We start from the raw sequence: 13,336 nt of genomic DNA on the forward strand, positions 1-13,336 counted from the left end.
CTTCTTCTAAAAGTCAAGTCTCTACAAATTAGGAAAAAGAATCCTCTACAAATTAGAAGGAAAATAAAAATAAAATTTCCTGCGAATCAGGGAATTACAACTCATGCCAACATCGTCTCTAATGGAATACCACATATTCATTAATGGCTTTGCAAGTTCATTCCTCGACCTGAGATCGCATTGAGTCACGTCTTTTAATCATCTTAGAAGGGCATTAGAAGTGCTCTCATCATACCTTTACAACCAGTGATGGGATTAAACAAATAGAGACCCTCAATGCTAATCCAGGTCACATGGGTCACCCGACCAGGAGTGAGTACACCTTTTTTTTTTTCCATTCGGGTCACGCCCGAGAAGCAAGTACAAACCCTTTATCCTCACTGGTTAGTGACTTATAAGTGGTTCATGTGCAGCACATTTTGTTCTTTGAGTTTGCGGACACAAAAGCGGGTAATAACCACCAATTTTTATTCAGTCACTTCATGCTTTCCGGCACTGTTTTCTACCTTATAAAAATGTTCAGACAGGGTGTGCTCTGTGAACCAGGATTAAACTTAAAGGGGAAGGAAGGGACAGAGGCCATTTGTCTGCTTTGATTGAGAAGAGTGGCGCTTTGCTCATGAAAGATTTGGGCATTGGGCAACTTGGTTTTTTGTGTGTGGGACATGTTGACAAATTCCGCAGGTATATTTCTGGAAAATTTAGTATTTTTAATGTCGTACACTATGATCATTGCCCCCGATATTCAGCAGGGTTTGGCGGACAATACGCCTTTTGATGGGGTCTGAAATGATGGAGCATAATCATCTTTTTCCTTTTGGCTGGCTTTGCATTTTGCCCACGTCCCGTCAATTCGTTCATTAATGTTTCTTTCTTGCGTTGTCTTTGTAACCTCGTTCCTCGTCTAAACCTAACTTTGATACTTCAGGACCACTGTCGGAACGGCGTCGTATCTCTCTGAATGATCACACAGAGACATTACCGCTACTCCAGAAAAACAAGCCTTCTTTAGAAGACTACGGCAATTTATTAAATTTAAAAAAAAAATCACAACGATATTTAAAGTGGCCGTTCATTTTCAAAAAACCGAAACATGGGATGCGGCGATTTCAGAGAATTTCTGCAAAGCTTGGTGCTTTCATTGATGCGTCTGGCTCTGCTCGGGAAAGAGCCAGCAAGTGTCAGGATTCGCCGCCTTTTAACAGTTGCGAAAGTATACCCCTAAAGCTTCATAGCTCTTATCATTAGACCAGCCGAAGCAATTATGGCCATTAGCTGGTCCCAACTCACAGCTCAGGATCATTCATTATACCAACGGGAAGAGTGCAGAAAGTTAAGCCCCGACCCATGAACAATCTTCACGTTTCTTCATCAAAAAGAACCACAGCCCAAGTTCACCAAAAGATCAGAGAGAGAGAGAGAGAGAGAGCGAGATTTCAAGTCAAGATCAACAAAAAAGAGGACCCCAAAAAGAAAATTAGTCCTAGGCCTAATGATGTCCAACGAACTGATCAATATCCCTCTTTGCTCTGCAAAAAGACCACCTCCTTTAACTCTGTCAACTGTCTTTCTCCCTCTCCTTGGATTCTTTTCTCCGAGTTTTCTTTCTTCTGGTTTAGATGAGAAGAAGGGCAGCAAGCCAAAAAAAAAAAAAAAAGGGAAATTGAAAACCCAGTCGAAATGGAGGCACTTCTGTTTAAGCTCCAGTCCATTTCAATTTGGGGGAGCTTTTTGCTTCAGTGTTTTTTTCACAGTCCCAGCAAGATGTAGTAGACCAGAGTGATGGGAAGAGCAATTAGCATTCCAAATATAACCCTGCAAAACGAAACATTGAAAGAGTTCATTCAAAGATTTGGCAAAGTAGAAATTGCATACACACGTAAGGTTGGAGAGGAGTTCAACTAGCTGGATGACTGGAATCAGAACTGATCAATGGGAGAAAATGAGAACAGACCCCGTGCTTAGAATGTCCGGATGGACGTTATACTCCTTAGCAAATACGAAGGGCACGATCCCTTGGGGAAGAGCAGCCTGGAAGATGGAGAGTCCAAAATGTCATCCAAAGAAATTGAAGAGCAATTTTTCGAATCATTGAGCTTGGTAACGGTGATTAATTTCACCTGCACGATGGCAATGTGTAACAGGACACCTCGTAGACCAACAGCAATTGATGCGGCTGCCATGACAGCCGGACCAGTAAGAAACCGCACAGCCATGGAAAAGGCCGCTATCGAGTTCCCACAAGCGATCATCCTCGGTTGCAATGCCATGAACAAACCTGCAAGACCATCTCAATCGCTTTTTTGGTTCAGGCAAAATTAAAGTGTGATTATTAAACACAGCGAGATTTCAAAGTAAAAAGTCTTTACTAAGCGCTAGGAAACTACGTACCAAGACTGAACATTGCCATCCCAAGACCTGCATCGGACAATATAGAAATCGACTTTGCAATTATGGCCGGCATAACCAAATTCCACCTGCAAAGAAATGCCATCAAAGATTTCATTAGCTGAACGAGGATAGCTGCGATGGACACTGTGTCTTCAGGTAGCTTTAATGCTGTCATTTGACATACCTGAACGAAACCAAGGACCAAGTGAGGCCAATGAGACTGGAGTATGTGTTGGGGTTCCTGATGAGTTTCCTCCACACCATAATGAGGATGAGCCTGGTCATCACGCTAGCTGGCAGCATGGAAGTCGGCTTGGCCTCACCGTCCACGGCCGCCTTGGGATGGAGCTCCGCTGTGGAGCTCGACCCCAGTTTGGACAGCACCGGCCCATCACGGTCGACCCCATTTGGGACCTGCCTGTTCCCAAAACTGAACTCGTCCCTCCCAAACTCGTCGTAATCTGAGCCAGGGCAGAAACAACATGGGCGGTTCTTATTTTCTCAACACGAGACGGTGGAAAATGACAAAATGTTTCAGAAAAGCATCCGAAGCTTGAGATTTGAATGATGCAGACCGAGACAAACCAATACGAAAGCAAGAAAATCTAACCACGAAAACCAGAGCAGGCACGCCCAACTTGCAGGGACAAAAACAGAGGAAAGAAACAAAAAAGAGGAACCAAACCAACCCCACACAAACGCATAAAAGCAGAGCGAAAACAGAGAAAAGTAGAGAATTGAACAATGACCTCATTCAAGGGCTCGAAGGGACAAATACAGTTGCCACCACGACCCCATAAAACACAAAACTCCAACGACAGTGCACAGTGAAATGTTGCATTCCACGCTCACATCGACATATTTTCAAATCAACCAAAGACAAAGCCACAACACACGACTATAGAATTGCTATTTCTGCAGTAAAAAGGGGTCAAACAAAGCCCAAACCTTTCTGGTGAGCCACCCCACCACCACCACCAACGCCGAGCTCATTCCCGTAATCGCCCCCGCCTCGGAAGACGTGAAGGCCGCCCTCCGACACTGGCGAGGCGCTGGAGCTCCAAACGAACATATGCAGGTCCTTCCCATCGCCTCCCTTCTTCTTCGCAGCCGCCGCCACAGGTGAGAAAATCCCGGCATTCGGCGGCGCCGGGTACGCTCCACCGCCATTGGCCCTTGGCACGTTCCCGTACACCGGAGCGACCCCGCTCTCCTCGTCGAAGCCCATGCCGCCGAAGTTGGACTGCCTCGGGCTCACGCCGCTCATGCCCTTGCCGTTCACCATGGAGTAGAAGTCGGTGTGGTTGAAGCTCGACTCCCTCGGCGTCGGGTTCCGCGACGACTGGAGGGAGTAAATCTCGGCATTGGTCAGGTTCGACGGCCTCGGGGTGAGGGAGAGGCCCGAGTTGGGGCCATGCGAGCGGCGGGAGAAGACCTCGGAGCGGGAGCTGGTGGACTTGCGGACGGTGACGTGGAGCTTGCCGTCGTCCCCGACCTCGGCCTCCGTCTGAAGGGGCTCCTTGCCGTCGAGGGAGAGGATGTCGGAGTCGACGCGGAAGGAGATGATGGAGGCGGCGGTGTCGGGGAATTGCTCGGCGATGAGGAGCCTAGCGCCTCTGTACTCGAAGAGGAAGAGCATGAGGGTGTACCAGATGATGCACTGGAGGACGACGATCTGGACCATGAGGCTGCCGGAGGCGGCGCCGTACATGCCCTTGAGCAAGGGGATACCCATGACGAGGGTGTTGGGGAGGGTGGAGAGGGAGAAGAGGGTGATGGACCACTCCAGGGAGCCACGGCGGCTGGCGCGGGACCAGACAGTAAGGACGGCGAGGACGATGAGCTTCTGGAGGGTGTCCGCGGCGATGAAGCGGTAGTTCATGGCGAACGGGTTGTTGGTGGAGATGAAGTGGAAGGAGAGGAGGGGGACGGCGAACAGGGCGACGAAACGGTTGATCCCCGAGCACTGGTCGGGGCTGAAGATCTTCCACCACTTGACGGAGCCGTAGGCCAGGATCATCGCCACGTACAGAGGCACCACCGCCGTCAGCACGTGGTACAGGTCCGTCGCCGTTATCATCTCGGAAGCTCTGTTTTTTCCCCCCTTCCTCTGTTCAAGGGAGTGAGTAAATGCCGATGAAGCTTGCACAGCTGGTTCTCAGGGAAAAAGGAGGACTTGGGAAGAAGAGGGAAAGATCAATGCTTGAAGGGAGTGAGGGTCAAGAATCAACCCATTACTGGAGAGACACCCTGAGAGCTGTGGCTTGGTCCGGAACTTTCAGCTTCAAGGTGGGGTTCTCAGAGAGAGAGAGGAATGTGAGGAGTGGGCAGAGCGAGTGAATATTAAAGGCTTTATGAGTTTCTGGGTGGCAGACAACAGAAATAGAAAAGCAGCAGAGAGAGAGAGAGAGAGAGAGACCGAGCTCTGTTCTGCTGCACAAGAGAAAAGAGAAAGACGGGACGAAATGAACGTCGTCGCACTTACAGAGAGAGTGTGGGGGTGGGGGGAGATGAACTATGGTCGAATCGGAATTTAAAGGCCAAAAAAGAAAGACGGTCGTTCGTGTGGTCAATGACCAATGAGACGGACAAAGACCAAACACAGACAGTATTGACAGGAAAACCAGGTAGAGCCTCCAAAGAGAATCTTCATTTTCTTTAACGTGAACATAAATTTTATGCAACAAAATGATACAAATGTACAGCGTCGCCTCTGAACTTTTAATCAGTTCAACACGATGTCCAGTGTTCAATACGATTCCCGACTTATATAAATGAGTTAAAATCCATAGACTGCATTGAACGCTTACAAATGAGTCAAAAACCAACGCCGAACAAATTGTATATCTAAAGACGGTATTGCACGTTGGGTCGAGTTTAAGGACCACGTTGTGTATTGGACCAAAGTCGGAGGACCGTTTATGATGATATTATCCCATTTTGTTATGGAGCAACACTTAGGACATAATTTGACTATAATTGAATACCTAAATATTGAAATTTGTATGGCACTACGAGAAGCATGCATGATGAACCTCGTTCACATAACTCGGATCGAATTATTGTGCTTTGGTTGCTAGATGTAGATAAATAACTTACTTTTCATTTATAGAACAACACAAAATATTGCAATGTTCTCATACGATAATATAAATTAAAGTTTAGTTACGGATTTATAGGGGGGGAAAAAACGCCGAGTACGGACGGGAATATATTTTTTTTTTCTGGGGTCAAATGGACGGTATTAGAGTAGCTACTATTTTAGTGACTTTAAATATAATCGGTTAGCTTGATATATTGAATGGGCGAAAAAATTTACGACGAAAAAATGGGCATAATGTGAGAGGATTTTCCAAATCCAAGACTGAAAATAATTTTTTTAAAATTTCGACTCTACAATTCATTGCGGACATAATAAGAAGAAAAGATAATGTTAATTATTTTGTTGGCAGCCGCCTCTTTTGGGCAGAGCTTGCTTAGGGTCAGAGACATTACTAGGGCAGGTAATTAAAACGACCTCCCGTTTTTTGATCTATCGTTCCTCCACTCTAGGTGTTGACTTATCCAAGTAAGGTCGGCATTTCGCCTTTGATTTCCCTGGCTGTTGTTTTATCGGGAAAGAGTAATGTCAATTTTACCGTGGATATGAAAGTCCGTTGTACGGAACGACACGGAGAACGGTCGAGAAAGATCGCTGAGCAATAACAGGGCATTCTTCAAATAATCCTAATCTATTCTCGTTCGAGATGGGCTATTAACTTATCCGATAAGTCAGTCCGTGCATTTGTCGCATTAGTAGCGGTAGCTCGCGTTACTATGAAATTACCGATAATTGTAAAGTGGAAAAGGCGTCTACCCCAACATCTCTTAACTCGATATCCATTTTAGTCATCATCTCTTTTACGTGATTTGTCGTCAAATCGTATGTTCTCACTGCAAAATATGTCTTCCTCGGAACATATGGGGGCCTTGACTATACATTATATGCTTGCTTGATTGGGCCGATAAAATTTCAATTTGTCCACGAAATGAAAGGGAATTTTGGACCGACCGGGGAAATAGAGTCCGAAACCTTGGAGGACAAGAACACTTCGTTTATATTGTTTTATTTTATTTCTTTTTCATTTTTCTTTTTCTTTTTTGAAGGGGAAGGGATCAAAAGAATCCTCAGATGCAGGAATGATTGCGGCATATCAGGGAATACAAATCCACGATATCACGCGTAACACTACCCACCACGTGTCACGTATTCCCCCGCTCATCATTGACCATCATGCTTATGTGGAGGTGGGGCCCCTCTCCACCCTTCGGATTTAGGGCACGTTATGGCAGTGAGAACGGCCTAATATCCTTAAAAAAAAAAAAAACCTCAATTTTAGGTTGAATCCTAATTTTACTCGAATTTTTATCCCATAAAAAATTTCAATTTTAGTCTGATCTCAATTCTAGCTTAATTTTTTTTACCATTAAAAAAAAAAGCCCCCACTTAGGTCATATTCAAACTCTACAATCCAATGGGTAGAATTTGGACACGAACTAATTTCGAGTTTTTCAATTTTGAAAAAATAATAATCTGAAGATATAATTAAGACTGGATCTAAAGTTTGAGATTTTTTAAGAAATAAAAAAAAAATTAGAGCAGAATTGAGACTGTAGCTAAAATTGATGATTTTTTAGGGTATTAAGCCCAATGAAAGCAACTTTTACTGATTACTAGTTCACTCGAGCAAGTAGACATTATCTAAAGTATCAAGAAGGAGAAAGCCACATGCATGACATAATTTTTATTCGGGGTTGTTTTGGACTGATGGAGTGATTTGCAGATAAATTTTTCTTTTGGTCGAAATTTTATATATAGACACACACACACAAATATTGAAGCAAATGCACGAATTTGTAACAGAAATCAATTTGAGAAAGCGTTCGAAACGTTTGAGTAATTAGAGAATCATGAAATTAAAAAAAATGTGCTTAGTGCAACTAAAAATGCTACAATATCATGGCGATACCATAAGAAAAACGTGTGTGAAAATAGCTCATATTATATAAGGTTAGAAATGATGAGGTTGGAGTATCGGAAAATATATTCATTTGCCTTTACGAAATGAACGAGTCGTTCTCTTTAACGACGTTAGCCCCGAATAGTAGTACCCGAAAAACCAATTTCATTCCCTTTCCTTCTCGGGGGCAAACCAAACACATCGCCACAAGAGAGTTCGGTGCCCGGGCTTTACCAAATGGATCACTACATCCCATCAAAAGAAGGGCATCTAGACTTGGAAAGATCACCTTAGCAAGTCATTTTCGTCCTCGAAACAAAGTTTATAGGTTAATGGCAGGTCAATCTCTATGTCAAATCTGAATCCGTGTCGCAGCTCGAACTTTCCATTTCATCGACGCGGCATCGCCATTCCTTCCCCCTCAAGGATTTCCAGATACAGGCAATCCCTTGGAGAACAGTCCTAGCCCTGATGCTGGCCCCGACTCATTCGCTCGAAGCTTCAAACTCCTCAACCCCTCGAATCGAATCTCCGCAAATAGACCTAAACCTAAATATGTCTCAGCACGAGATCACGCGAGTAAGGGCAAAAGGAACGAAGGATCCATAGGGTCGCCAAGCGCAGCGAATGAAATGCCGTGGCTACAAAAAGGACAGCGACCCCTCTTCCTCTTTTGTTCTTTTCCCGAGTCGGGGACGACAAAAACGCATTTGAAAGCAACCTATGCAAGCGAGTCAAAGTGGAACCTCACAGGTATTTGTCTCGCCACCAACTTCAGCTTCAAATCATTGGGAAACATCAAATGCACCCCCCCTTTATATTGCCTTCCCACTGATTCTGATAAAGAGAGAGACAGAGAGAGTCAAATTCAAAGAAGGCGAGTTTTGTAATGCGGCACGTAGATTTTTGTCGATCGCTTTCTCTTCGTGTTTTTTGGCTCTAGCAATCTCGTGCCCTTTTGAGCTTGGTTTTTTCTACGTACATGCGTGTGAAAGCGGCCCGTCTCGCGCCACCATGCTTTGCGGTCGTGTTCGCAGTGAATGGTGTCGTTTTCATGCATGCCGTAGAGCTTTGTAAAGCGAGCAACCTGGTATGCTAAAACGATCGGGTTTTCGAAGTGGGGCGGATCGAATTCGCACCCTTATTGGACGATGGATTCGGGATTCGACGGGCGCAAAAGATTTAAGAAAATTTCAAACGAAAAGGGATTGAATTGACGAAAAAAATGTTGTTATAAATTTAGAAATTTTCCTTAATTACCCAGTTAAGGAGTAGACAGGCATTAACATAATCTTGACGCGTGTGGAGTTTAATAAGTGAGAAACTACTAGGAAGATGTCGCATGAACACATTGGAGGGCATGCAAGCTGGATTGCTTTAAACTAACGCATCTCTATTCTTATATCGAATTCCAATATCAGCAAAAATCATTTTCCATGAGATGCAAAGCTCTGCACCCATCCGAAAACGCATATGGGAATATTTTCACCAAACACCTTAAGCACCTCACCTTAAGGCTGCTGGTGCTGGCCATCCCACGTCAGATGGAGACTTTGACGGAGCTTCCCTTTGCTTCATCTGGCTTGAATGCAGCCTAATTCTATACTAACATGTACCGTTTTTGCCAGGGGGGATCCGAGCCACGAGCACTTGGATTGGCCCACTATACAGGACGATCTAACTAAAATTCAGACAAGGCTTTGAACCGACTCAGTAAGAATGAAATATCTTCAGAATTCTTTGTTGGTACAACATGTTTATTTTCAATAATTCCTTTCCTACAAACTCTACCGAATGTTTTCTCGTGGTAGTTCCGCATGTACTTCTATATACATAACCCAAAAAAAAAAAAAAACATTCGTAACTATACTTGAAAAATTTTGGTATATTATGGAGCGTTGAAAGTTTTTTCCTCGGCAAAGAGGTTGTTTGAGGACGGACTAGACTAGAAGCCTCGACAAGGAGTGGTCGGCTACACAAGAGGACTCACTTTGCGTGTGACCTCTGACGACCGATGAATGGAGCTCGAATGAATTGAATCATTAGCGATCTTTTCTGGGCTTGACCTATGTGAATTTGGTCGCCTCGTCGTAGAGCTTATGATGTACTTTTCGAGGAGCCAATCGTGGTGATTCACATCTTCCTATGGTCGAATACCCTATATCGAAGGATGTCAATTCTGATTTGTTATGCTGAAATTGGGATGACGACGAGATATCTTTTGTCGAAATTCATTCATCTATTTTTGGTACGAGGAGACGGATTACGTGGCGATTCGAGCAAATATCCTATCAATGGAGCACAAGGAATAAGCATACTTCAACATAATTTAATCGACGATAAATCCCGATAACATGAAAAGCTTTGTCGAAATTTAATCGACGAAGAGGATCGAATTGAGCAAAACTTGAATTTAAGGAGCACAATTAAATATCGGTCCAGAATAAGTAGATTTGTTTTATATTACCGAAAAGGGGAACGCGAATATTCAGACATTAGAACATGGGGAGAAGGAAGATGGGGGTGGGGGTGGGGACCGGGACCAACCCCCGTACGAATGGCTCAAGGTCGCGTGACGCGACGCCATCATTCGCAGCGCGTGGTCCGTCGTCGTCCTTCCCAGATGCTGCGTGCGGCGAATTTTCTTCCGAAAGAGAGTTAAAAAAAAAAAAAGGAAAAAGAGAGGGGGAACCGGGGAAAAACCAGATTATTTAATGCTAACTTTTCTATAAATTCTCGCTGTCAAACAGGCCGCGCCGCTGTCGAAAAAGTTAAGTCGCAGCAGCGAAGAGAGAGAGACAGCGCGCGCGCGCGAGTTTTGTGTGTGAAAAAAACATTTAAAAACCCCTGTCTCCCCACTCGCGCCCCCTCCGCCGTCGCCCCACACTCGCGGCCCGATTCGTCATGACGTCATTGGGAGCACCCCAATCGACGGCTTCCGCCGCGAGTGTCCAACGATCTCGTACCCCCGGTCGGCGGGAACTTCGACGTTCTCGGCGATTGCCTTTCTGCTGCTGAAAACAGAGCATGTCGAGCTCGGGACCACGACACGCCATCGAGAAAACAGAGAGAGAGAGAGCTGATCTTTCTTTTTGATTTTTCTTTTCTAAAAGAGAGGGAGACGAGTTAATACTCCAACTTTTGCAAACTGTATTCGTTGCGACATAAATATCCAAAATATTCCCAACGTAAAACTTTAAATTTATCCATTATAGAACAAATACCCAAAAAAAAAAAAAAATCTCCCGTCGTGAGAAATTCTAAATTTATATCAATGCGACAAATAAATCTTACATGAACTTTGATCTTTTCATGACAATAAAAAAAAAGTTCGGAGGTATTTATATCATAGTGGAAAAATTTAGCATTTTAAGTGACAGAAAAAAAATGCAAGGTAATTATATCACAATAAACATAGTATAAAATTTTTATTAATATTTTTCTTTTTCTTTTTTTATCATTTTCGCTGGAACCGAGGAAGGGGGTGGGGAGAGCGTGATAAATGATGGCGTGCAAAGGTTCGCCTATTTGTCTCCTAAATTGCCAGCACCACCGGCTTGAGCGTTGAGCCGACTCCGATACGCGAATTCAATTGCATCATTTCCGACCTTTTGACACCTTTCATTATTTGTCCGGACGATTGAATCCGCAGCAAGATTCGGAGTTCTAGGTTGAGGTGACAAACAACTAATTCCGATCGGTTCTAACGAGATTTTTGCTCTCTAATTCCTCATGATTTGTGGTTGTCATTTGCCGAAAAGGTGATGACATTTTTGGAGCCAATCGTTCTCGGAGGGACGTTGCATGCACTCCGCGTCTCATCTCGTCCTTAAAACTCATTTTTCTAAAAGGTAACTGCGACGTTAAAAGCCCGAGTTGCCGACCCGTCGCCATTTCCCGCTTCGAGCAAAGGTAGCGATTGCAATCGCAATGGGGACTTAAATTGGTGGTTCAACAAGATGTTGACTATATTTAGAACCCATCTAAATTTAATTTTGCATTAACAAAACAATTTATCCATTGATTAAAACTTAAATTATAGTGGTAATGCGACCGTCGTTAGACCTAGCTATGGTAGTCGGAAGATGACTTAACGCAGTTGGTTCTACTCATTAATGGCAGGTGGTGCCAAAAATGTTGCAACTTCATAGTTGAGCTAATATGGAATCGATCCTCGGGGCACTTGCTCATGCTCGAGTATGATGAAAGAATTGGGAAACTTACGTTGATTGCACATGGGTATGTCACGTCGAAGAAGAAGAGAACAACTCGACCAAACTTGTTTATCTTTCAAGAAAAATTTATTGGTCCCAACCTGACCCAACTGGCCAAAAAATATAAAATAGAAAAGTTTCTTATTTTTAATGCAATATCTATCTCATGTTATGAGCAATCCGCGTATAGAAAATGGAATGTTTCTTCGATAGATGTGGTTAATTAATGCCCAAGATTATCCATTCGATGATATATTCAACCCAGGACCTTTCCTTGTAACTTGTTTTGTGGATATAGATTAGAGGGAAAATTTCAAATAAAAATATGCAATGTCATAATTTTTCTCAAATAAGGACATGTAGTGGATATTGTTTTAAAATAAGAGACTAATGTACCATGTTTGTTTCTAAGATGGCTTGATAAATGGCATTTTCGTCATTTATTTATTTTTTCTTTTCTTCTTTTTTTCCATTGGTTTTGCCGATTGGCTAGGCCATCGGCGAGGGCTAGGCAGCCGGCGAAAGCAAAGGATAAAAACGAAGGAAAAAAAGAAGAAAAAAAGAGAAGCAAATGACGAAAATACTCTTTGTCGGACATTTATTTGAAATAAAGATGGCACTTCATGTCATTAATTAAAACAAAATTCATTTCAGATCCTTATTTAGAATTTTTCCTAAATTATATTTGTCATCTGATTTTTGTTTGTCTATTAAAGTGCATCTAGACTTTGTTTTCATTCCCTCTTTTTCTATTTACTCAAAAGAAAATGACCTCCCTTTTTTTATGTCACTACTTTTGAGCAAATGACCGTCTTTCGTCCCTCATGTACTTTCTTTTTTGGCCTTTTTGGTAATTTTGGAGGAGTCATTAGTTAGATAAAAGGAAGGATTTTGGTATTAAGTTTGTTCTATCTATACATTTAAGTCGGACTTGAATTTCGCCTCACTACTTTCTGTTTTTTTTGCCAAATGACCCCACTCATTTCACCTTAAAATGAACAATTTCTAAGGGACAACCTTCTAACCGAAGGCTCGTGCGTAGCACGTGCCTTTGCCCTGGTGACCGATTAACAAAATTTCTGCATTTTTTGTTTTTATAGAATGCATCCGACTTATCTCGCGCAGTGCGTGATAAACATTTTACACAAAAAAGAAAAAAAACGAAAATGTACTCTACTTATCTCACCTGGTGCGTGATAAACATTTAAAAAAAAAAGAAAACGGGAATATTTTCAATAAGAATTACTTATTGACACGGACTCTGAAATGAAATATTCGTTCAAGGTTAATGCCGTCATTTTCAACCGGGGGGCGGGTAAAAAAGAACATTTGGCAGGGCTTTCCTCGTATATTCTCTGGTCTCCTCTTTGCCGCGCATGTCTCTGATCTGTTCCCTTCCTTGTTTTGCTTGTTCATCGCCTTCCTCCCATCTTCTCTTTTCATCGGCTTTTTTCATAAGCAGAGAGAGAGAGAGAGAGAAGCCATGGAAGGCTGCCTGCAATCGGGTCGATTCCGAGAAATTCTCCATCAGACGTTAATATTCTTTCTGCTCCCGCAAAGCAAAAGAAGCAGAAATTTGCTGTGCTGGCCTCCAATCACGCCTCTTCGAAGCATATTCATCGCACGATGCCCTAGATTTTCTTTCTTTTTCCTTTTCGTTCTCGTGATGCGTCCTTTCGATCTGCAGAGAGCGTGGGATTCGCAGCACGGTTTTTTTTTTTCGTTTTTGTG

General features: G+C 43.2%; 1 protein-coding gene across 1 annotated transcript; it reads right to left on the bottom strand.

The window, feature by feature from the left end:
• Window positions 1–1,345: 1,345 nt before the first annotated feature.
• On the bottom strand, window positions 1,346–4,866 carry LOC115731043 (probable auxin efflux carrier component 1b). The gene is made up of 6 exons (XM_030661660.2): window positions 3,340–4,866; window positions 2,576–2,852; window positions 2,392–2,477; window positions 2,121–2,278; window positions 1,955–2,031; window positions 1,346–1,815 (listed from the first exon to the last, which is right to left on the bottom strand). Exons 1-6 carry the CDS (start codon window positions 4,469–4,471, stop codon window positions 1,749–1,751), a joined length of 1,797 nt encoding a protein of 598 aa, XP_030517520.1. The 5' UTR covers window positions 4,472–4,866; the 3' UTR covers window positions 1,346–1,748.
• Between the last annotated feature and the right edge of the window lie 8,470 nt (window positions 4,867–13,336).

This window comes from Rhodamnia argentea, chromosome 10, assembly GCF_020921035.1.
Source record: "Rhodamnia argentea isolate NSW1041297 chromosome 10, ASM2092103v1, whole genome shotgun sequence".
In the NCBI taxonomy this organism is placed as follows: domain Eukaryota; kingdom Viridiplantae; phylum Streptophyta; class Magnoliopsida; order Myrtales; family Myrtaceae; genus Rhodamnia; species Rhodamnia argentea.

What these genes read in the sequence shown, in the direction of transcription:
- LOC115731043 (XM_030661660.2), bottom strand. Translation starts at nt 4,471, where the DNA reads ATGATAACGGCGACGGACCTGTACCACGTGCTGACGGCGGTGGTGCCT. An exon ending in TGGGGTGGCTCACCAGAAAG is followed by an intron (nt 2,853 to 3,339) that starts GTTTGGGCTTTG and finishes GCCCTGGCTCAG; the next exon opens with ATTACGACGAGTTTGGGAGG. An exon ending in CCGGACATTCTAAGCACGGG is followed by an intron (nt 1,816 to 1,954) that starts GTCTGTTCTCAT and finishes TTCGTTTTGCAG; the next exon opens with GGTTATATTTGGAATGCTAA.